The sequence below is a fragment of the Aspergillus terreus genome, genomic scaffold (assembly GCF_000149615.1).
Source record: "Aspergillus terreus NIH2624 scaffold_1 genomic scaffold, whole genome shotgun sequence".
Classification (NCBI taxonomy): domain Eukaryota; kingdom Fungi; phylum Ascomycota; class Eurotiomycetes; order Eurotiales; family Aspergillaceae; genus Aspergillus; species Aspergillus terreus.
This window is the reverse complement of record NT_165972.1, coordinates 1,256,590-1,277,856: the sequence shown is the minus strand read 5'-3', so window position 1 is coordinate 1,277,856 and position 21,267 is coordinate 1,256,590. Positions and strand designations below refer to the sequence as shown.

Genomic DNA, 21,267 nt, shown 5'->3' with positions numbered 1-21,267 from the left:
GAGATACAGAGGATGCCATCTCCAGGTGTAGCAGAAAGGAGGTAACTGCCTAGTGGCAAACAACGTGCAAAATAGAAAGGTTGCATTGCTCCAGCATAGGTACCGTTCATAGACCATCCTAGAGCCTCCCTGTAGATGGGTAGCAGATGCTACCTATCCCTAACAGACTGACCTGGCGTGTTCTTTGTTTCACCTGCTTGCAGACAGAGACGGGATGTTGTTTGGTGGTGTCATGTAGGAGATCGCCTAAAAATAGACTCTGGGGTAGTACAACCGGCCATTTTCACATGGATCGTCCAGGTGTGGTTGAAGGGAGAGCACATTCACGACTTGGAGGTATCCTGGCAATTTTGTGGTAGAAGCGATCGATATACAGAGGCTCAGCCGCCTTCAGACCGTATCCTGTATCGCATGAAGTGCGAACTATGAAGTCCCAATCAGGGAATCTGTATACTTCCCAATCCCGTTAGTAGGAGCCCGTCGACTGTTCCCCTTCAGGATTAGTGTTTCTGCCTGAGGCACGATGTGGCTGGTGCCGTGGCTGAAGCTCCGCCGCCTCTTGAAAATTTCCCCCGCCGCGCATGAATCTTTTTTTCTCTCTCCATCGGAGAAATTTATCACTGGGAAGTATTCCGTTTGTCTGATCCTTTGAATCCCTCCCAGCGTCCTGTCTTCGGTCCTATCTGCAGGTAAGAAACCTCTTCCTTACCTCCATGTCCTCAAATGCGTGTAGTCCGATTGCGCATCCACGCCATTGGCGCGTGAATCATCCATTCCGTCTCACTGAGCTTTGACTCGAGTCACATCTGATCACCACGTCGCCTCGTCGCTCGCGATCATGAATGCGAATTAAACTGAAGAACCCGCTAACTCATCATCACCCACAAAGACATTCCATCCTCTCTTTCAATCCTCACACGACACCATTTCAATCATGTCTGCCGAACAAAACGTCGCCAACACCAACGCCGAGGCGGAGAAGGATGTTCAGAACGTCCTCGCTGAGCTGAAGGGTGAGACGGAAGCTCCCGCCAATGGCGCGGAGAAGAAGGAGGAAGGCCCCAAGGAGGATGCCGAGGAGGCGCGCATTGTCGCCGAAGCGGCCAAGCTGGGTCAGCAGTCTGAGAAGGCCGAAGAGCAGAAGACCAACGACCACCGGGGTCGCTTCCGTCGCAACAACGCCAAGTTCGATCCTAGCTCCCAGAAGGTCACCGACGACCCGGTTGAGATCCGCAAGCAGGTCGAGTTCTACTTCTCCGACTCCAACCTGCCCATGGACAAGTTCCTGCTGTCCAAGGTGGGCGGTAGCGCCAATCGCGCCGTGCCCCTCGAGCTCCTCCACTCCTTCAAGCGCATGCGCCGCTTCCAGCCCTTCAGTGCCATCGTCGAGGCTCTCAAGTCCTCCGAGACTCTGGAGCTGACGGACAACGACACCGCCGTGCGCCGCAGACCCCCCTTCCCGAGACGGTCAAGGACACCCACGACCCCAACGTTGTCAAGGTCTTCGAGGACAAGGCGATGAACCGCAGCATCTACGCCAAGGGCTTCGGCAACGAGGAGCCCACCACCCAACTCGATATCGAGGCCTTCTTCGCGCCGTACGGCCCCACCAACGCCATCCGTCTTCGTCGCGCCAACGACAAGAGCTTCAAGGGTAGCGTGTTTGTCGAGTTCGAGTCCGAGGAGAAGCAGAAGGCCTTCCTTGCCCTTGATCCCAAGCCCAAGTGGAAGGGCCAGGACCTGCTCATCAAGAGCAAGAAGGAATACTGCGACGAGAAGGTCCGGGACATTGAGGCCGGTCGCATCAAGCCCAGCAACAACTACCGCGGCCGCGGTGGCCATCGCGGACGGGATAACCGCGGCAATCGCCGGGGCGGTGACAACCGTGACTGGCGCGAGCGTCGCGCAGAGGACCAGAAGAAGGGCTTCCAGGAGAAGGAGCCCCGCCAGGAGATCCAGAAGGATGCTCGGTAAGTTGCTTCGGCCCTTGTCTCTTCCTCAAAAACATCGGACACCATTGCTAACAGCGGACAGGGGTGTTCCCGTGGTGCAGAGCACTGCTGAGCCCGAAGCTGGCCAGAAGCGCGCTCGCGAAGACGAAGCCGCCAACGGCGATCACCCGGCCAAGAAGGTCGATGCGAAGGAGTAGATCATGATATCCACGGATGTTGATTGAGCTTTTCTTTTTTCTTCTGTTCGGTCCGGATGTTTTTGCAGGGATGATAAAGCATGCTGCACTGGCTGTCTTGAATTCACCGAGGAAATGTTCCTTTTTCTTGTTTTCAATGGATGACCCCCTAACGGCGTTATGTGTCATTTTGTATCGTTTTCATGCTAGGAAGACATAAAAGTCCATGGATGGCCCTTGGAAGCCGATTCTCATTCCAATTGACTCGAAGCATCTCTATCTTATCATCATCACTCAAACTCCATGTCATACGCCAATGTATCCTCGCACAGTTCTTCCCGCATCTTGTGGACCCTAGCGCATGTCAGATGGGAACAGAAAAAGAACAGGCCGGCAAAGAACCTACTCCAGATGAGCCGGGTGCACGGCGTACGCTTCCACATCCTTTGGCGTCTCCAGCACCGCAACTAGGCCCATGTCAAAGCCCTTGGCGCGGGGAACGCAAATCGGCAACGGAGGGTTGGCCTTGAGCGAGATGAGGCCAGGAATCTTGCCCACCATGGCCTGGGCTGTTTGTGTCCAGGTGGCTATCTGCGCTGGAGTCACGCCTTGCTTAAGGCGGAACAAAACTGGGCTTGTTACCTCTTGCTTCATGCCTGTGGGTAGTCGGTAAGATGTGCAGTAAACATACCGATGTGGTAGACGGGCATTGTGTCTGTGCTTGTGCAGTTGATCTGTAGAAGTTGATGGAGTTGGATGAAGTGGGTGGTTTAAATGAGGGGAAGAGAAGATCATCGGGATATCTCCGACGAGGGGATACTCCGGTTGAGCAGCTCTTCCATCAGCCCTTCTACATTCTAATATGGACCGCATACTGGAGTGTTATTTGTATCCTCAATTCCTGGAGGTATCATCTCAATGCACAGTATCCTATCGGGCTACACGTCTGGGTATTATATAGAGATCCATGAATATAACCTCATATATGCCAATCAAGACGAAGCATTATTTCTTCTTCTTCTTCGTCTTGTCCACCACCTCAATCCACTGAGACTTCAGTCCCCGTCGCAGCAGCGCCGTTTCCAAGGCGCGTCGTTGATCGCCCTGAACGAGCACCTCCATGACTCCCTTCGGAGCCCCATTGGCTTGGGCGACGCTAGTGCTACTGGCGCATTTCTTCTGGAGCTCTTCGGCAAGCAGATTAGGGACGATACCGAACACCTCCAGATTCGACACCTTGGTGACGGTCTTGGAGCCCGTACGGCGCTCGAGAGTCACATTCACTCTCGGCGCCGCACCGGCCTTGGGCTTCACATCTGCCAGAGTCTGGCCTGCCCGAAGGATCGCATAGTGTGCGGTCATGAAAGAATGATCCTCCGTGATACGCTTCAGGAGTGCGTCGCGAGTAGTCTTTCCACGGGCCAGAGTGCTCCTGTCGTCGTTGGACGAGGACGAAAAGATAGTGTTGGCAAGGAACGGGTTGAGATTAATGATGCGGCGGTTTTGTGGATCGACGATGGAGGGGCTCTGAGATTGCAGATACTGGTCCAAGTTGTTGGACACGTCGGTATATCGGTAGAAGTTGGACGGATCGCTGGTCGACCGTGCAGGGAATATTGTCGGAACTAATTTCGATGTTGGTCGGTATAGGGTCTGCACGGTAAGTGTCTGCCCGACAGACGAGTCCCCTTCTGTGGCAGGAGGTTTCTTGTTTCCAGCAGCACTCTTGCCCGCGTTTCCAAGGGCAGCATTCTTGGATGGGAGTCTATAAGGGACGAACTCCTGGACGCGGCGGTCGTTGAAATCAACATCCATGATGACCGTTTCACCGCCACTGCGCTCTTTGGATAATACCAAACGCTGTTTTCCCAAGTGCTTGATAAACTTCTTGACGTTCTTCCAGCTGGTCTTCTTGATGTTGTAGAACTGCGACTGCTGTGCCGAGAAGATCGGTAGATACGGGGACACCATGTTCGATATCACCGCAGAGGGCTGGATTGGAAAAGACAGACCATAGTTGGGGGCCGTAGGGTTGTCTTGTTTGAGTTTATATAGAGAGTACAGGAAAGCCCTTTCGAACACCAGATCGATTTCTAGCCATCGTTAGCATTCAACAACATAGTTCGGAGATATGGAGATTCCTACCTGCCGTCGACGGCTCCTTCTCAACAACCGCAGGCTCTTCAGTCGGCTCTTCGGGCGCCTCGCCTGGTTGGTCTTCCACCTCTGCTGGAGAGCCTTCGTTCTCACCCAATCCGAGGCTATCAACTCCCTCTTCGACCTCACGCAGCTCTTCTTCTTCCTCCTCTAACTCGTCATCCCAGCCTTCAAGATATTCCGGCGCAGGCTGACCAGGCCTGGATGCCGAACTCCACGCCCATATCTCATCGCCCTCCCAGTGTAGTCCACGAACAGCATGCCCCTTTGTGCCTTGAACTTCTCCCAACGCTGAGACATCAATCTCACAGATTCCAACAAACATCGGCACAGTATGCTTATCCAGTCCAGCAACCGCAACCACCGCCCCCTTCACTGCCCGCTCGGGGAAGGGAGGCTCATCCGCCAGACCAGGAGTCATGAGGTCCGCACCGCCGCGGAGCTTTCCCATCACAAAATCCGGGGTATGTAGGAGGGGTACCAGGTTCGGGTTCTGCCACAAAGTGTATACGGTGGGGTAGAGTCGTCCATCTGCGCCGGGACCATGTTCCAGCTTGAACCACAGGATCCGTTCATCGCCTCCCGGATGCGATCCGACGTACACGGTGCCCTGCACTTCTCGCAGCTGAGGGCCAGCGGTGGTTGTGAACCGCGCCGATTGCGAGTTTTCGGGTAGGAGGGAGTTTCTAATCGAGGTCAGGTTGGGGGCAGAGCTATTCGGTTCATCGCTGGCGGGCTGCTGGGCCGGGACCTCGATTTTGTAGTCGCTGATAATCTGATCAGCGATCTTGCGACGGTCGGAGGATCGCAGGGGCGAGAGGTTTTTGATCTGTGCCCGCCGTAAGTCATGGTGGTCGTTGAAATGTCTGATGGAGGGGTATGCGGGGGAGGGGTAACTCACTGTGGGCTTCTTTTTAAACATGATGTCAGAGACGGGTAGTAGGTGTTGACTGTGATTGTTAAGTGAGAGAATATCAGCCCATCAAACCAGGTCTGGGGTTGATAGGGCACTGGGAATGGCAGAGCGCAGAGAACGAGAGGTGAGGAGAAATCGAAAGCGCTGGACAACAAAAAAGATCGGCGGTTTGCTTCCCCGCTTCCGAGATGCTCGGATAGAACAGAGTAACGCAAGTAGCCATAGATATACCTGTTAGTTATTGATCTTGGTGCATGAGAGGATCTAGGCCCAGCTCGAGTCATTAATCATTTCGTGACTAATTAACTGACTGTTTTCGCATCATTCTGACTCATTCCTGTATCTCTCGCGTACATCCAGTTCCTGTTACTAATCACAATCAAGTAGGTACGAGGAATACTACAGCTGAAAAAGTAGTGCTCTGAAAATGATAAAATTTTGGTATTTAACACAAAAGGTCACAGACCCTGTCTATAAGAAAAGGAGTTGATAGTCGAAGGAACGAGCGCAACAATCGAAGGATTCAGAAAGAGAGTCGTTCGGTCATACTCTCATCCCGTGATCACCTCTAGGCAGAGAGGTCACGGGCGTGCTTCTTGTCGGTGATCAGCCAAGAAAGAGTCTGGCGGAGAAGGTTCAGGAACTGCTCGGCACTCAGGGAGTTGAAGTAGTCAGACAGGCTGCTGCTACCACTAGGAGTGGGAACACTGGAGGAGCCAGTGCCAGTGCTGGAGCCGGAGCTAGAGCCAGTGCTGGATCCAGAGCTAGAACCGGAGCTGGAGCCAGAGTTGGAACCAGAGCTAGAGCCGGAGCTAGGGTCCTGCACCTTGGTCTGCTGGGGCGCTTCGGCGGTAACGGTGACACTCTCAATAGTGGTGGCAGTCTGGTAGGCAGTAGCAGTGCTGGTTTGAGCCGAAGGAGCGGCGGAGGTGGGGGCAGGAGCAGAGCTGGTGGGAACGGCAATGCTGGTGCTGGAGGGAACACTGCTGGAGGAAGGAGTAGCAGCAGCGCTGGAGCTAGCTGAGCCCGAACCCGAGCCGGATGAGCTGCCAGAGTAGAGGGCAGGACCGGGGATCACGTACGAGGACAGAGTCTGGTAGATGTTGACGAGGATACCAGGGTCAGTGTCCTTGTACAGAGCGGTACCAAGGGTGCCAGCCGGCTTGTCGCTGCCGCCACCAGTAACCTTGAGGTTCATGCACTGAGGGTAGTTCTGGGCGCCATCCTTGTTGCCAGCGGAGTGAAGGCCAATGATCTCGTGGCGCAGGACATAGTTGCCAGAAGCAATGCTGCTGGGGATGGTGACAGTCCAACTGTTGTTGTTGCTGATCAGCTGGTCACTAGCCCAGGTGTTGCCCTCAATGAGACCCTTCTGATCAATCTTGAAGAACTCCAGCGAAGTCTTGTCGACCGAGGAGCAGTCGCCGTTGCAGTTGGCCAGGTAGGTAATGACAGGGCCGTGGTGGCTCTCGGGCCATTCGGTCCACTGCAACTCGACCTTGCCACCGGCAGTAATTTCAGCAGAGAGAGAGCCAGGCTTAGCGTCCTTGTGGCAGATGATGTCAGGCTCGGAGTACTCGGTGCCGTCAACGAAGCCGAGGTCGGTGGCGGTGGTCGACCAGCCGATGGTGGCCGGAGGGTCGCTAGAGTAAGGGGCAGAGGTGACATCGTAGCCAGCATAGTACTTGCCATCGACGACGGCACCCGTAACGTAACCATGGCCAGCGACAAGGGCCGCAGAGCCGAGGACAACGCCAGCAATCTTAGCGACAGACATGTTTGCAAGGACTGGAAATAATCTGGTTGATCAACGCACAGCGTATATAATCGAGAAATGACCGGAGTGGTTAATGCAAAGAAGGACGAAAAAACGAATGGTCTTCAATCAATGAAGCCGAAAGAGAACGACAGGTACCGAGACCTTGGGAATGAAAGGAATGCAGAGCTGATGAGGAGAAGAAAGCTTCTGCAACATGGTGAACTGCTGGCTTTATATAATGACTTTGGCCATGACTAGCTCGTCCTGGGAGTCTCCGTCGACGGAGCACAGATCACACCGTCGTTCCCAGGTGTGGACTCGATAAAATGAAAAGTTCGTCACAGGTCAACCATGTGGCCACTTGATTGTCTGAGAGGTATTGCATGCTATCCCTGTATCTGTCTCTGTGATAGGTGGAAAATCGACATCGACAGGGGCCTCATAACGTAGAGTCTGAGATTGATGATGGCCGTGAGCTCGGGGGTCTTGTCCAAACACGCCAGCAAGGCCGAGACATCGAAGACAGGAACCTCCGCCAGGGAAGTGCCCTATTCAGAATTAGCCTGTCCCAAATCAGCTGCATGAGAAACACCCGGAGCTCTTAGCGTCGAGTACGGGCTATCAAACCGAGTAAGTGGAGATGTACTAGGGGTCTTTTAGGCGCCGGCCTGCGACACCCTAAGTTTCAACATGGGGGCGCTTGTTCGGTCCCGACTCCGCCCTGCCAAGGTTTTATATTAAATCTCCGAGAAAGTTGGCGCTAGGTAGATACTTTGGTTGTCCACGGGAGAGCAATGTTTGGGCGATTTGGACTCAGATACGAGGTGGTGTTGGCAAAGGCGTTGACAGGATGTCATTTCCAAGCATGGATGAAGTAGGGCTTCTAGGGCACGTGCTTTCCGTCGACCTCGTAGATACGCCGTATGTACACATCCTATCCTCTTTCCTTCATCTTCTATCATGGTCATGGAAGAGGATCCTGCTGAAACGGCTAGGGTACATGGCATGGGAACAGCGCAGACTAGGGGTCCATCATCCCCATCGCAGAATGATCCCCACGTCATCCACCGTCGGCTAGCGATGGCAGATCGCGCCACACCATTTTATACGTTAAATCGGGCTGTTGAGACACGGGACTACGGAGTAGTTAGATTGCGGGATCCGAATCCATTGCGCTTGGCCAACTGCCTATCATCATGCCGGTTCGGATCATTGTGTTCGTCTGGTTCGTCCAGGGTGCTTGAACTACCTGAGTTTCAATAAACCCTTTACAGTGGGCAGCAGGACATACTTTGTACACTATCGCCACCCGGGCTTGAGCAATCAGTCTGGAGTCACAAAGCCGTCATCTACCCATCTAGTTGGTACGGCTGTGACTAGAAACAGTCCATCATAGGCCACCTCTCCCACCTGTGAGTACAGGCTGTCTAAATCTCGGTCCCTCGGTTGTAGGCCTGGATATTTGTCTGTTGGTGCAGGGGTCAATCTACATAATCTTTCCAGGTCCTCAGTCTGAAACACTCCCACCGGGACTACTGCCTTCGGAATATATACTTCTAACCCTAGACCCTCCATCAAGAGGCAAGGGTATGCTAACAGACACCATAGCCCCAGTTTGGACTGAGGCAAGCTTTTCAGCATGGGCATTCCTTTCCGGATATTGTCCGAACCCTAGCTTGAAGCGTACACCCACATCCCACATCTCCTGGGACAAGCGCCAATAGAGTACATGCTCCATAAATGCCTGCAACTAACTATGTATGTAACTCTGCTTTGTCTCGGACAGGTTCCTCTCCGCGGGGGAACGTCTCCAGTATGGGATGGCTGCCCGACATACATGGGAGGCAGTGTGCTTTATGACTATCCCCTAAGAGAACGCCATATGATGGTCTTTGATATGGATTACGGTTTCATGAGCTCTTTGGCGCCTTTAGTAGTGACCCGCAGGGATTGGAACGTAGGAATACCCACGTAGGTGAACTATGACAGCCCTGCTATGTAGGTACAATCCTGGCGCGTGCAGCTTACATGACTAGTTCTTGAGTAACCCCTTTCGCCCTTCGGTGGTCTCGTGAAAGTACAGTCCTTCCATCTTCTTCTTCTGGGTTCGTGGTGGTTTGCTCTGGCCCAAATTAATATAGGACGCAGGGACAAGAGCTCCTTCTGGGTACAAGTCTCTTGTGCAAGCGAAAAGATGCATTGAGGCAAAACTCGTCATCCTCAAATTGGGTATCGTGGACTTGTGCCGCCAGATGCGCCTCGGCGGGATCCTCAAAATGACATCTGTAAAGACGTGCCTCCTGAGTCACGCGGCGTTCGAGATGCCAGGAACGGTCAAATGCAGATAGGACGGGCCTACGTTGCATTCCAGTAGCCCCTGACATTCTGTTGTTGTCATCCCTAGCAGAACCGTCTGTTCCACTTGACCAGGGTTTTCTATGATATATTTTGGATGTAGGAACGCCTTTTCTTATCCGGTCAGTTACGGTCATGTTAGGTATATATATATATAGCTCAGGTTGTTCTAACCAGGTCTAAGCACAATCACCAGAATTCAAGGCTGGTATATGTAAAGGGCACTACGGTTGGCACAGGGCGGAAATCCGAGAGCACAAGATCCGGGTCTCGAAAGACAAATTCAATGATCAGCCACGTTAACAGTTGGATTCAGGAGAGACAAAATTCTTCGTGATTGCTAGTAACTAGTGACGTGATCGCCCCAGAAGGGAACCTTATTCTTGATTGCTGAACACGAGCCTCGTGCTCGATTCCGATATCGACCGACTGGGCCGCGCGGTGGCAGCTGGGATGAGAGGGGGTTCGTTCGTATCATGCATCATATCATCATATCGTATCTCGAGATAGTTGACTGGTGGGCATCATTCGTGGTGGCGAACTGATCGAGTGAATTGTTGCAGCCTCCAGTAACGCCGGGTGATGATTGTGTGCAGGATAGCTGACACCTCAGAGCTTGGGAAAAGCCCGTTATCTTGCTTCAAACTTGACGAATCTTCCCTGCTGCAGCATGCAGTATCAGACTAAGGCATGGGCTCGATAGTCTCCGTGTTCGCTATGCCTTTGCGTCGGCCATCCACGCACGGTCGCTGACGAGGGACAAGGCCAAGTCGTGTAACTGCTTAGCTCGCATTGGCCTGTCTCATGGCAGGAGTGGTGTCCTCCGCAGGTACGCCCTTAGCGCAACTTGCATTCAGGCAAAAGACAGAGGACGGACCTGATGTGAGGGATGCCAAAAGAGTGAGTGCGTCGGACGGTGTATGACAGCATCCAGCATGAACAATTCCAGCTGATGGAGGACTGTTGACCAGAATGGGATAGATACAGACGAAACAATGGCCCAATGGGGAAGTCAACGTGGTGAGGCTTAGTCAGTGAAGTGCTGGCCAATAAAAAGCCGGGTTATTGGGAGCGAGTGGCTCAAACGGGTTTAGCGGAAACCTCTCACCGTGAAAGATTACCAACCATACAAACCGTACAAACCATCCATACTATCGATACATACCTACATCCGCCGATGGAGATTCCATGGATTCAATAGTCGCCCTCGCTCTCCCTCTCTCGACAAGAAAATCCTGCTCCCTCCTCTCCACCGGATCAAGTTCATATCCCATCGTCTCTGCATTTGTCCGCGGAAATAAGGACCTTTCTTATTTTCATCACCCTCCTGGATTGGATACCTGGAGTCTCGTACAGCCGTGTGCGAACTGTCACCGCCCTGGCATTTTCGGTATTTTTTCCCGCCTCCCTGTCCGCACGAAAACAGCGGCTAGGCTTCCCTCCCCTTTCTCGTCTCCGCCGTTGACACCCTCCCCCGACCTTAATTCTCAACCAACTCTCAACTCATATCTGCCCCCTCGCTCCGTCGACTCCACTACTTGCGATTTGCCTGCGACGAACTTCGATGGGTGAGGGGCATTGTTAGTCGAAAAAATATAACTCGGTACGGTCTTGCGCGCCATCAGAGCCTCCCGTCTTCCGGTCAATTTCTCCGCCTCACCCGTCATCTTACGAATCTCACCCACCTCGCATCCTCCGCGTTGAGATTGAACTGGGAGTAGGACATCAAGAGAAGCATCGCCCGCGGCTGTTGTACGTCGTCCCTCCATTCGCTCTGGACGTCTTTGAGGATACGTGAAAGAGGATGGGACCGGCAGAGACCGCCTCTTCGCCTCCGTTTTCTGTCCTGGAACCGATCGTGGTCGACGATCAGATGGAAAACCCCTATCAAGACTCAAACCTAGATTTCCTGGATTCCGCCAGGCTGCAGATGTCGTCCGAGAACGCTGGTCGGGATTTTGACGATCTTTTTGCCCATTCGACTTCCTCTCGCACCGTCACGGAATCCGGTTCGGTGTGCTTATCGCCGTCGGAGCTGTCAGTCAAGAGGCCGTATCAGGAACAGGATGTGCTGAGACAACCTAATCTCGTGAAATCTGACTCTCCCGCCGAGTCTCCGGAAGCCTCCAGCCGTAGTTCGTCGTCAGAGTCGCCGCGCAATCACAATCGAAACCCGTCGGTCGCGTCGTCCACTTCCGCTGTCCATAGCGAAAACACCATGATGCCATTCGGATACACCTCAGAAGATTGGATCAATCCAGATCTCGCGACAGTGAAAGAGGAAATGATGTTCGGATTCGATCCATCGTTACCCAGCATGGAGACCGACACGCCGTTCACCGCCGAGACCGATCTGGAATCAAGTAACAAGGCGATGGATGCTGCTTTCGATTTTGAAAGTGCTGCGAGTAGCCCGAGTCCCTTGCGAACTGGCACCACCCCACAGCCGATGCCACAGAAAATGGCCGACTCCCAGTTTCGGAGTGCATCCAACTCCGCAGCTAAACACTCTACCTCTCCGGTGAGTCAGCCGCCCGTCAGCAACGCTGTATAGCCTTGAGAGAAGACGTATGCTAACTTTGTCCCAGCAGATGCCTAAAAATGGATCTCCTTATTTTACAAACGTCAAAGAGTCATCGCCCTTCGCGATGTCACGAGGAGTGGGTAGCCAGGGAAGGTCCACCAACCACTGGGCAGGGAAATCCCCTTCATCGCTCCTGGAAGAGAGTTTCGGGGGCATCGATATGAACGGAGGTTCTCCATTGAACTCGACTTACAACTTCGGAGTCAACGGTGTTCCCTTCGGTCTGAACTTTGCGCCCTCTCCCCAAAGCAACATCAAGGCCGAATCCCCCCAGCGCCACGTTCTTACGGTACACCCGACATCCCTCAAATCGCGTGTGGAGACGCAGATCCCCATCCGGTTGACGCTATACCCTCTACCAGCGGGTGTGAGAAAAGTACGCCTGCCGAGTCATACCATTTCGAAGCCGAAATTTCTTGCGCCCCCCTCGGCCGAGCGAGCCCCCGATACGGTTGAGCTGCATACGAGCCTCGTGTGCACCAGTGCGATGCAAGACCAGACAAAGTTAAAGAAGGCCTTCGCACGGGCGAGAGGGGACCTCCATCCGACTGAGACTTCGCAAGACGATGACAAACCTTCCGAGGGTGGTGAAGTGAAGATCTGTGCCGGCTGCATACAACGTGAGCGGAAGCGGGCTTTTCGCAAGAAGCAGAGGAAACCAGAGGAGGACGAATTGTTCCAGAAGGATGAAGAGAAGCGGGTGATCGTCTTCAACACGAATGAGATCAAGGAATGGGCTGAGCCGTCGAAAAATGCCGTGCCGGGCTATGGCGATGTGTCCATTCCTAATATTCCCGCTGGGGCAATGCAAGTTGAACTGCCTATGCGGATTGCCTGCTACTGCAGACACCAGAACGAGAAGCTGGGATTTCAGTACGTCTATTTCCTCAGAAACTGAACTTGGTTGGCTAACATCGTTATTTTAGGGTTATCTTTACTGTCAAGGACTACCAGGACAATGTGATCGCGCAGGCCATCACAAACTCGATCATGATCACAGATGACCACAAAACTCACGCCCCGCCGGCACCTCCAGCACCAGGTCCATCTCCTTCATTACCCGATGGGACGCAGTTGCCCGGCGTTGGCGTGTTCCCGTCCGCTGTGAACTCGGACACGAATAAGAGCTCACAGTCGCCGTCCGCCACGGACCTCCAAGGACTCCAGCAAAGATTCAATTCTCAGTATCAAATGACTTCACCGTCTTTCTCTGTGAACCAGAATTCCGCAAACGGCGTTCCATCTTCCAGCTCTCAAACCCCGCGAAGCCTCTCACGACAAGCGTCTCCAAATGACTTCCAGGGCCCCATGAGCAAGAGACGCAAGCATAGCAATTCGGGCAGACTTCCGTCGGAGCTGACAATGACTAAACTTGAAAGCTCTCAATCATCAGGAGGGCTTTCGAATTCCCTCGGCAACGATTCTCCATTTTCTGCCCCTCGGGGATTCGCATCTCCCGTTGAGAGACCGTTCGTGACAGCCAACGCACTGTCGAACCAGTTCACCAATGGACCCCCGACTCCCAATAGCGGAGACAATAACCCATTCTTCAACCCTACGCCCCAAGCGCAGAGTTTGGATACTTTCATCCAGCAGCAGTTGATGTCCGCACCGGGTTCAGCCCAGCCAAGTCGTCCTGGCACACCGGGTGGTTCCAGCCGCAATAACTTTCAAGACCAGAACCTCAATCTCAGCCTCGGGCCCACTCCAACCACCCCAATGTGGCCGCCCCTCACGAATGCAGGAAACCGCCTGCCTTCAGTCATTCACAAGCTTGTCCCTGCCGAGGGGTCTGTTACCGGCGGAACAGAAGTCACTCTCCTGGGAAGCGGTTTTTACCCTGGCATGGAAGTGGTTTTCGGGGACACCCTTGCCACCACTACCACTTTCTGGGGTGATAAGTGTTTGAATTGCTTGACCCCACCCGCGCTTCAACCGGGACTCGTTGCTGTTGTCTTTAAACATGAGCATCCCACGTTTGGGCAGTTGCAACCTGCCCAGCCTCTGATGCCGAAGCAACAGCAATTCTTCCGGTATGTGGATGACCGGGAGTTGCAAATGTACCGTCTTGCTCTTGGTATCCTCGGCCAGAAACTTGGCAGTCAGGCCGATGCTTTCCAAACGGCCCAGCAAATCATGGGCAGTGATCCCAAGTCCATCTTCGGCCTTCAGAAAGATTTCCAGGGCGGCTCCAACGGTGGCCATCAGCGCCAGGTTCCTGGGTTGGAACAGCAAGGTAAAATGAGCGATCTCGACTCGAAGATGTTGACCTACCTCGAGTTTATCGACCTCGACGACAATCCGCGTCCTCCGAAGTATAATTCTCGATCCGCAACGGGTCAGACGCTACTCCACTTTGCCTCGTCTCTGGGATTAACCCGCTTCGTTGCCGGTCTCCTCGCTAGAGGGGCAAACCCTGATGTGCAAGATAATACTGGCAATACTCCGATGCACCTGGCTGCTCTGAATGGCCACGCGCACATCGTTCACAGGCTACGCCTTGCCGGAGCTAATGTGAACGCCCGGAGTATCCGCGGATTTACGCCCGCCGACTTGGCAACAACCTTGCCTGCACACCAGGCCGCCTTGATACCTGCACGCCATTATCGGTCACGCAGTGTTGGCTCTTTGACATCGTCCCGACGCCGACACAGCAGCTCTGCTTCCCTTCATTCACTCTGGGAGTCATCGTCCGGCTCATTTGACAACGCCATTGATGATTCGAGCGAGGATGAGGACGACGAGGATGAACTGGTTTTCACCGTCTCTCGCAGGTCTAGCATTCATCAGGATGCTGCAGCTGCTCTTCCAGCTGCTGAATCATCTGCACCGGGCGATGCACGGGCATTCTCGCCACCAGCTGCTCTTGTTGCTTGGCGTAACCAGCTCCAAGCTCAAATCAACCAGTTCCAGCAAAGCGTCGCTAACGCCTTCCCGAACCTTCCTGCGTTGCCGCCAATGCCAGCTTTGCCCGACTACCAAGCACACCCGATGATGCGTCGCATCACGAACCTAGTTCCTCATCGGCCGACAACGTCATGGTCTGCCAAGGAGGGTTGGTGGGATATGTTGACAGGAAACTCCGCTCCCAACACTACGGAGTTGCCCTCATATGAAGAGCTCTACCCGCGTGGGGAAGGCGGAGATGAGGAAGAGGCAGCACGCATGAAGAAATCAAGCACGTTGCAAGCGGCCACGGATGCCATGTTGGATCAGCATTTCGAGGCCCAGGCTAGCTCCCAAGCTGGCTCGTCTCGGACCGCACCTCCTAAGCAAGAGAAGGAAGACCTCAGGGACATTCGGATTGGTCGTAAAGTGATCTCCCGGGAACAGCAGAAGCATCTTCGGGAGCAGCAGGCCCGGCGGATGAAGGGACTGGCTAGCGACCGGAACCTGTACTTCATCTGGGTAAGTGGTTACTTTTTGGAATTTTTCGTTGTGGGCTCGACTAACTGGTTGACAGATTCCTCTTCTCCTTCTGGTCATCTGTGCGTGGATTCGAAGCTATGCTCCTGGTATCTGGCAAGGATTCTCAAAAGGCTACGAATTCGCCAAGGCCCGTTATGCGCAGCGCGCAATAGCTACAGGGGCTTGAATTGTCCACGCTCTCTTTCTATCCCTATATTCCTTTCCTTTTTCTTTTTCTTTTTTTTTTTTTTTTTCCTCCTTTTTCTTCACCCTTTTGAGTTATTGAGCTGGGGCGTTATCTCCTCTGGGATGGAGGACAATGGGCATGTATCTGATCTCTATCTTTCTTTCCGCATAATGATGGGACACGACTGGATATCTTTCCTTATTTGATTTTCTTCTTGGGCTACTGTACAGGTGATGTCGATTCTTCCGCTGTTGGTTGCTTTCTTTATCGACTGCGTGTTGGGTAGTGCGTAGGTTTTATACCATGGCATGTATATAGACAGATCTAATTTCAAAGGAGCTTTTGGATGACTTCCGATGACCATTCTCTAATAATATGATCCGTAGACAGAACTAGATAAAGCTGCCAAGAATTGAGCCGCAGCGCGGAGAAGGCGGTCTCCGCCCTCCAGAGTGTCCCCTCAAAACAACTCTCCGACAACTCCCCAACGACCCCGCTGCCAATTATTCGCTCCCCGGTCTCTCCTAGCTGGAGATTTCTCTCGTGCGCATCCAACGCGGCATGCTTTTTCGGTTGCGCCTGTTGTCTCCCGCGTAGAGCTCGGGAAACATGGACTCATCCTCCCAGGCGGGCTTGAGCAGTGTCACAGGTAGGCAACGACCACTTCGATCCCATTCTTCCATGGCAATGTATGATTAGCTCACTCTTTGCTTTTTGCCATGATGCAGTCGAGTACACCGATCCTTCGGGACTCTTCCCTCTGGTCCAGCCTGTGATTGCAGAGAAAATCCCCCTGAAGAACCTCCATTGGAAATCCCCCACCCGTCCCGTCCGATCCATCGAGTCCCTCCGCATCGGCTTCGCCCCGGCGCAGCATGAATCAGACGAGCGCAAGTCTTCCAGCGACGGCGCCGGCGGCGCGGTGCCCCATCGCCGACACCAGATCCCCGGGTTGCGCCAAACACCCTACCTGAAAGTGTACATCCTCCGCTGCGACGACAACGACACGTACAGAAGCACGGCGCGGAAGGCATTGCGCGACTGGATCAAATCGCACACATCGTCGTCGACCCCCAGCACCACGACCAGCAGCAGTCAGGAGAAACATGACGCCTTCGAATGGCTGATCCTCCATGTGGTGCAGGACGGGGACGGCACCGAGAAAGTCGCACCGACCTCCAAATGGGGCCGCACCACCACCACGGTCCTCGAGAAAGTCAAGGCCGATTTCAACGGGACGTCCAAGTCGGCCGTCGACCGGGTCGCGCAGATCCGGCTCCCGAAGCAGGGTGCGACGCAGAAACCGCCTGAGTTGGCGGACCAGCTCGAGGACTTTGTCGAGAAGATGAAAAATGCCATCCTAGCGTCGTTTGATCTCCGCGTGGCGCAGTATGAGGATGATATCAAGGAGAAGGACTCGCAGCGGGCATTGCCTGGGTGGAACTTTTGCACCTTCTTCATCCTCAAAGAGGGTCTTGCGAGGGGTTTCGAGAACGTCGGATTGTTTGAAGACGCGTTGCTCGGGTATGACGAACTCGCCGTTGGTTTGGATACAGCTATCCAGGAGCAGCTTGATGGCTCTGGGGAGCAGCATGGAACGACGTTCCTCACGTATAGCAAGGATTGGCAGGAAAAGGCAAAGGCTGCGCTGGGGTCTGAGTCCACGCCGAAGGATGACGATGATGCAGAGCCGGTTCCCATCTCCGAAATTGATACGCAGGATTTCCCGATCGATTCGACCAAGAAGTCCTATCGGGAAATGATCCTAGCGAGCAACATCTCTATCTTTGACTTCCGCACCTACATCTTCTCGCGACAGGTAACTCTTCTTCTGAGAGCCGCCAGGGCTCCTTCGCTTGTCAAAAAGGAGTCAGAGGCGGGCCAGGCAGCTGTAAAGATCCCGAAAAAGCCCGAGGACCTGATGCTATTGTCCGAAATTTGCGAAAGGGCCACCGAGTTCATCAGCTTTGGGGCGCGGACCCTGCGACAAGACTTGGAATCTGGTTTGACTGACGTGGATCATGCTGGCAAGTCGGACGTCATCAACAATCTGGTGTCATCGTGGGCGTACGCTACGGCTTCCCAGATCTTGTCCCAAACAGCGACACCAACCCTCACACTTCCTGGCTCGTCTCTGCACGCCATCAGTAAGTCTGCGGAGGCCGCTGCCGATTCCAAGGCGAACATCCCCCGTCGTTCGAGTTCATTGGTCGGTCCACCTACGACTCGTCCTGCCCGGGCCAACACTCTGCCATTAGACTCCCAGGATGCTTCAAGGCCGGTGCACACCGTTACGCCAAAGACTGGCTCAGAGCAACTGGCGTCAGGGAGAGGAGAGCTGTTGTTCATGGCTAGACGGCTGTTGGAGGAGATTGCCGGACGCTGTGGCTGGAAAGAGAAATGGAACGATCTCGGTCTTCTTTTTGATGACAAAGATGGAGACGATGGAGACATGGCAGAGGTGTCACTCGACGAGGAGACTCCGACACCCCCGACAGTCTCCCAGCCAACACATACTCTCTCGGGTGTCGAGTTGTCTGCTCTAAAGAAAGCGCTGCGTTCGAGAAAGACCTTCCGCGCCCACTACGAGGAAATCACCGACCAGATGTATCGGCATTATATCACGGCCAACCGCACCTACTCGGCGCAGATGGCGTTGGCGGACATGGCGCTCTTGCGGTTTAGACAAAGCGACTACGTTGCAGCGGCCTCGTATTTCCACCAGATTACACCCTTCTACGGCAACAAATTCTGGCTCATGCTGGAGGGCGTGATGTTGGAGATGTACTCGCGGTGTCTCAAGGAGCTCAACCGGACGGAAGAGTATGTCCGAATGCTCCTGCGTCTGCTCGCCAAATTCGCAGTGCACATGCAGGCGGGTTTGTCACCGCGACAGAAAACCCTAGATGCTTCGCACATTTTCTCCGAGAAGCCTGCTGTCGGCGAGTACGTTGACGAACTGTTCAAGGCGTCAGTCTCGCTGCAGAAGGAGGTTTCGGCCCCGTTGACTGATTTCTTCGCGGATGTGGATGTGTCGCCTGTGATCTTGCATCACGAGGACAGCGATGGCTTTCAGATGCAGCTGTCTCTGCGGTTTCTTCTAGGCAAGCGGATCGATATTGACTCGGTCAAGATCCGGCTTGTCAGTGCCGGCAGTGGCCAGAACAGCGAGTACTGGATCGAGGCACCGACCAAGACAACTATCAAATCGTCTTCCACCAAGGTGCTGGTGAACTCTTCGGTAAGTGATTGCTACGATATTCAGCTCGTGACGGTTGGATGCCGGCCGATGTACTGATATGTGGTATAGACGACACTACAAGGAAAATACTTTGTCGACAGGATCGAGGTGCGTGCTGGTACCGTTCTATTCGCCCACGGAAGTGGAAAACACCCTGCTTTGCCTGTCGGATTCAGGGAAGTTGTGGACGCGGATGAAGATACTCGGCCGTACATCTACTGCTACCCACCGCCGCGAGGCCTAAAGGCGAAGATCGTGTCGCCTCATCTGATTAATCTGGAAGCGATGCGCACGCTGGAGCTGGAACTCCACAGCGGATGGAACGACATCCAGTCTGGGTCGATTCGGGTGAGACCCGCGACTGCTGGGCTTCGGCTGAGAGTGGCCGAGATCGAGGTGGTCGAGGGAGAGATCGAAGTCCGACCCAGCGGTGAGTCGGGAGGCATCGAGTTCTCGCGTCTAGAAGCGGATACCTTGGTGCGGTTACGGATTCCATATACGGTGGAGGAGCCTCACCCGACGCTCTCTGCGCGGGCGGAGATCTCCTACGAGACGTCTCGCGGACGGTTTTTCTACTCTTCTACGCACAGCATCGTGTCGGGATTACCGATCAGCGTCAATGTGCAGGATACGTTCAAGGACCAGGTCCTGTTCTCCCGGTTTACGATCAGCCCGGCGATGATGATTCCTCTGCGGATCCTGGCGTGCGACATCCCCAGCTCGGACGTCTACCGGGTGCAGTCCAACATGGGCAAATCGGTCTCGCTGAACGTCTTTCCCAAGCAGCCGGCGTCGCTGCTCTACAAGATCCAACAGCGCGAGGAACACGTGGCGTCGCCGGGATCGCGACGGTCGCTGCGCCTCAGCGTCGATTTCACCTGCATCGACGACGAATGCTTTGACGCCGTCGAGAAGACGTTTGGCGCCAGCATCGCGGCCAGCGAGTTCCAGCCGTATAGCGCCCTCCTGACGGCACATCTCGTCGAGGCGTTCCGGACGGAGCTGACAACCGCCGACATGGAGGTCATCGGGCTTGTCCGCGAGGTGGAAACTCTGCCGTACGCTACGGTGCGGTGGGACCGCTTGTTGGGGGCATTGAAGGCGCCGCTGGACGGACTGAAGACGTGGCTGAAAGAATGGCATCAGGTAAGAGAGGATGATCCCTGCTCACTTTCACGATTCCTTGCATCGTCCCACCCACCTTGTCACCGGCAGCACGACCAAACCAGAAACCCTCCGACGTAGACCGAGAGATTAACTTGCTGCATGACAGGCCCACCCGGTGATCGCGCTCCCGGACGAACCATCCATTCGGCGGCGACACATTGTCATTCCCGTGGACATTCCCGAAGTGCAAGTGGTGCATACGGCGGAGCTGCGACTGCACAACTTGGCCAACCACCCCCCTCACGCAGCGGTCGGACAGATGATCGCGGCGGAGCTGAGACTACGTCATACGCGGCGGTGGTGCTCGCCGGGGCAGCGCGAGCAGGGCGATGGACCCCTCGAATTTTCGTATGAGATGCACGCCAACCCGGAGCTGTGGTTGGTGGGGGGCCGACGGCGGGGGAACTTCACGGCGCCCGAGGGCGAGACGGTCACATTCCCGGTGATGCTGCTGGCGCAGAAGGCGGGGCATCTCCTGCTGCCGGGATTGGAGATACGCACGTTTGTGCCGACCAGAGCTGACGGTGGTGTTGGCGGCGGTGGTGGTGGTGCGGCGGTGGCGCGGCGGCAGATTGCATGCGAGGTGGACTACCGCAACCACAGCGAGACGGTGTTGGTGCTGGCGGATCTGCAAACCACGACGGTGAGTTTGAGTTTGAGTAGTGCGGGAGGGAGTAGTAGTAGCAGCAGTCATGGGGCGGCATGGTTGGTGGATTCGGAGCGACGGGGTATGAGCCTACGGAGTACCTAGTTAGTTACTTACATAGATACCTTACCTGTACTTACCTTCTAGATAGACACAGACAGCCCTGGGAAGATGAATCCCACGCGAGAACCATCGGAACCACAGAGGCCGAAAGAGGCTTAGCGCCCGTGCTGCAGGGCTCAACAAAAAGCATATCGGTCCCAACACTTTCCATGTGATTTTTGAATCTGTGTTGTTTTGTAGGAGGGCAGAGGCTTTTTCAGAGAATGCATTGTCAATACTTACTATAGGGAATGATTATATAAAGAGTAGGGTTATATAGTCCTTCACACCGTCCTTCACGCTAGAGTACCTACAGACCAAGCGCTACCTAGGAGGAACTGAGGACAGTATCTAGAGAACCATACGATATCGACTACTTTAGAATTAGAACCACCAGACAACAGAAAACATATGTAACAACATGTGATCCATACAAGATCCGAATCATCTCCGACAACATATGATACCTCGGAGCATACGTCTTCTTATACTCCTCCTTGATTGTTGAGGAGCCAAGCCGTCTCGTGGGGCTCCGGTGTCAACCTTATTGGTCCGGTGGGGTTCAGTCCCTTTCAAGTACATTCCCATTCAGGAGTAGTCCGTCGCCCATCTCCTAT

At 54.2% G+C, this 21,267-nt stretch overlaps 6 protein-coding genes across 6 annotated transcripts; 4 read left to right on the top strand and 2 right to left on the bottom strand.

Annotated features, from left to right (window-relative positions):
* Positions 1–934: 934 nt before the first annotated feature.
* ATEG_00450 (tRNA maturation protein LHP1) lies at positions 935–2,149 on the top strand (the record flags this gene model as incomplete). Its single annotated transcript, XM_001210536.1, has 3 exons — positions 935–1,438; positions 1,474–1,970; positions 2,035–2,149. The coding sequence occupies 3 exons, from the start codon at positions 935–937 to the stop codon at positions 2,147–2,149; spliced, it is 1,116 nt and encodes a 371-aa protein (XP_001210536.1).
* A 984-nt stretch (positions 2,150–3,133) lies between these two features.
* ATEG_00449 (putative RNA binding protein Ligatin/Tma64) lies at positions 3,134–5,207 on the bottom strand (the record flags this gene model as incomplete). The annotated part of the gene is made up of 3 exons (XM_001210535.1): positions 3,134–4,221; positions 4,274–5,114; positions 5,187–5,207. 3 exons carry the CDS (start codon positions 5,205–5,207, stop codon positions 3,134–3,136), a joined length of 1,950 nt encoding a protein of 649 aa, XP_001210535.1.
* Positions 5,208–5,769: 562 nt separating this feature from the next.
* Positions 5,770–6,978, bottom strand: ATEG_00448 (lytic polysaccharide monooxygenase auxiliary activity family 9 protein; the record flags this gene model as incomplete). Its single annotated transcript, XM_001210534.1, has 1 exon — positions 5,770–6,978. One exon carries the CDS (start codon positions 6,976–6,978, stop codon positions 5,770–5,772), a length of 1,209 nt encoding a protein of 402 aa, XP_001210534.1.
* A 942-nt stretch (positions 6,979–7,920) lies between these two features.
* On the top strand, positions 7,921–8,684 carry ATEG_00447 (uncharacterized protein; the record flags this gene model as incomplete). The annotated part of the gene is made up of 4 exons (XM_001210533.1): positions 7,921–8,106; positions 8,357–8,372; positions 8,464–8,547; positions 8,599–8,684. The coding sequence occupies 4 exons, from the start codon at positions 7,921–7,923 to the stop codon at positions 8,682–8,684; spliced, it is 372 nt and encodes a 123-aa protein (XP_001210533.1).
* A 2,435-nt stretch (positions 8,685–11,119) lies between these two features.
* ATEG_00446 (putative membrane-tethered transcription factor (SPT23)) lies at positions 11,120–15,494 on the top strand (the record flags this gene model as incomplete). The annotated part of the gene is made up of 4 exons (XM_001210532.1): positions 11,120–11,836; positions 11,904–12,772; positions 12,826–15,307; positions 15,363–15,494. 4 exons carry the CDS (start codon positions 11,120–11,122, stop codon positions 15,492–15,494), a joined length of 4,200 nt encoding a protein of 1,399 aa, XP_001210532.1.
* Positions 15,495–16,185: 691 nt separating this feature from the next.
* On the top strand, positions 16,186–20,653 carry ATEG_00445 (putative TMEM1 family protein; the record flags this gene model as incomplete). Its single annotated transcript, XM_001210531.1, has 3 exons — positions 16,186–18,735; positions 18,805–19,881; positions 20,009–20,653. The coding sequence occupies 3 exons, from the start codon at positions 16,186–16,188 to the stop codon at positions 20,651–20,653; spliced, it is 4,272 nt and encodes a 1,423-aa protein (XP_001210531.1).
* Between the last annotated feature and the right edge of the window lie 614 nt (positions 20,654–21,267).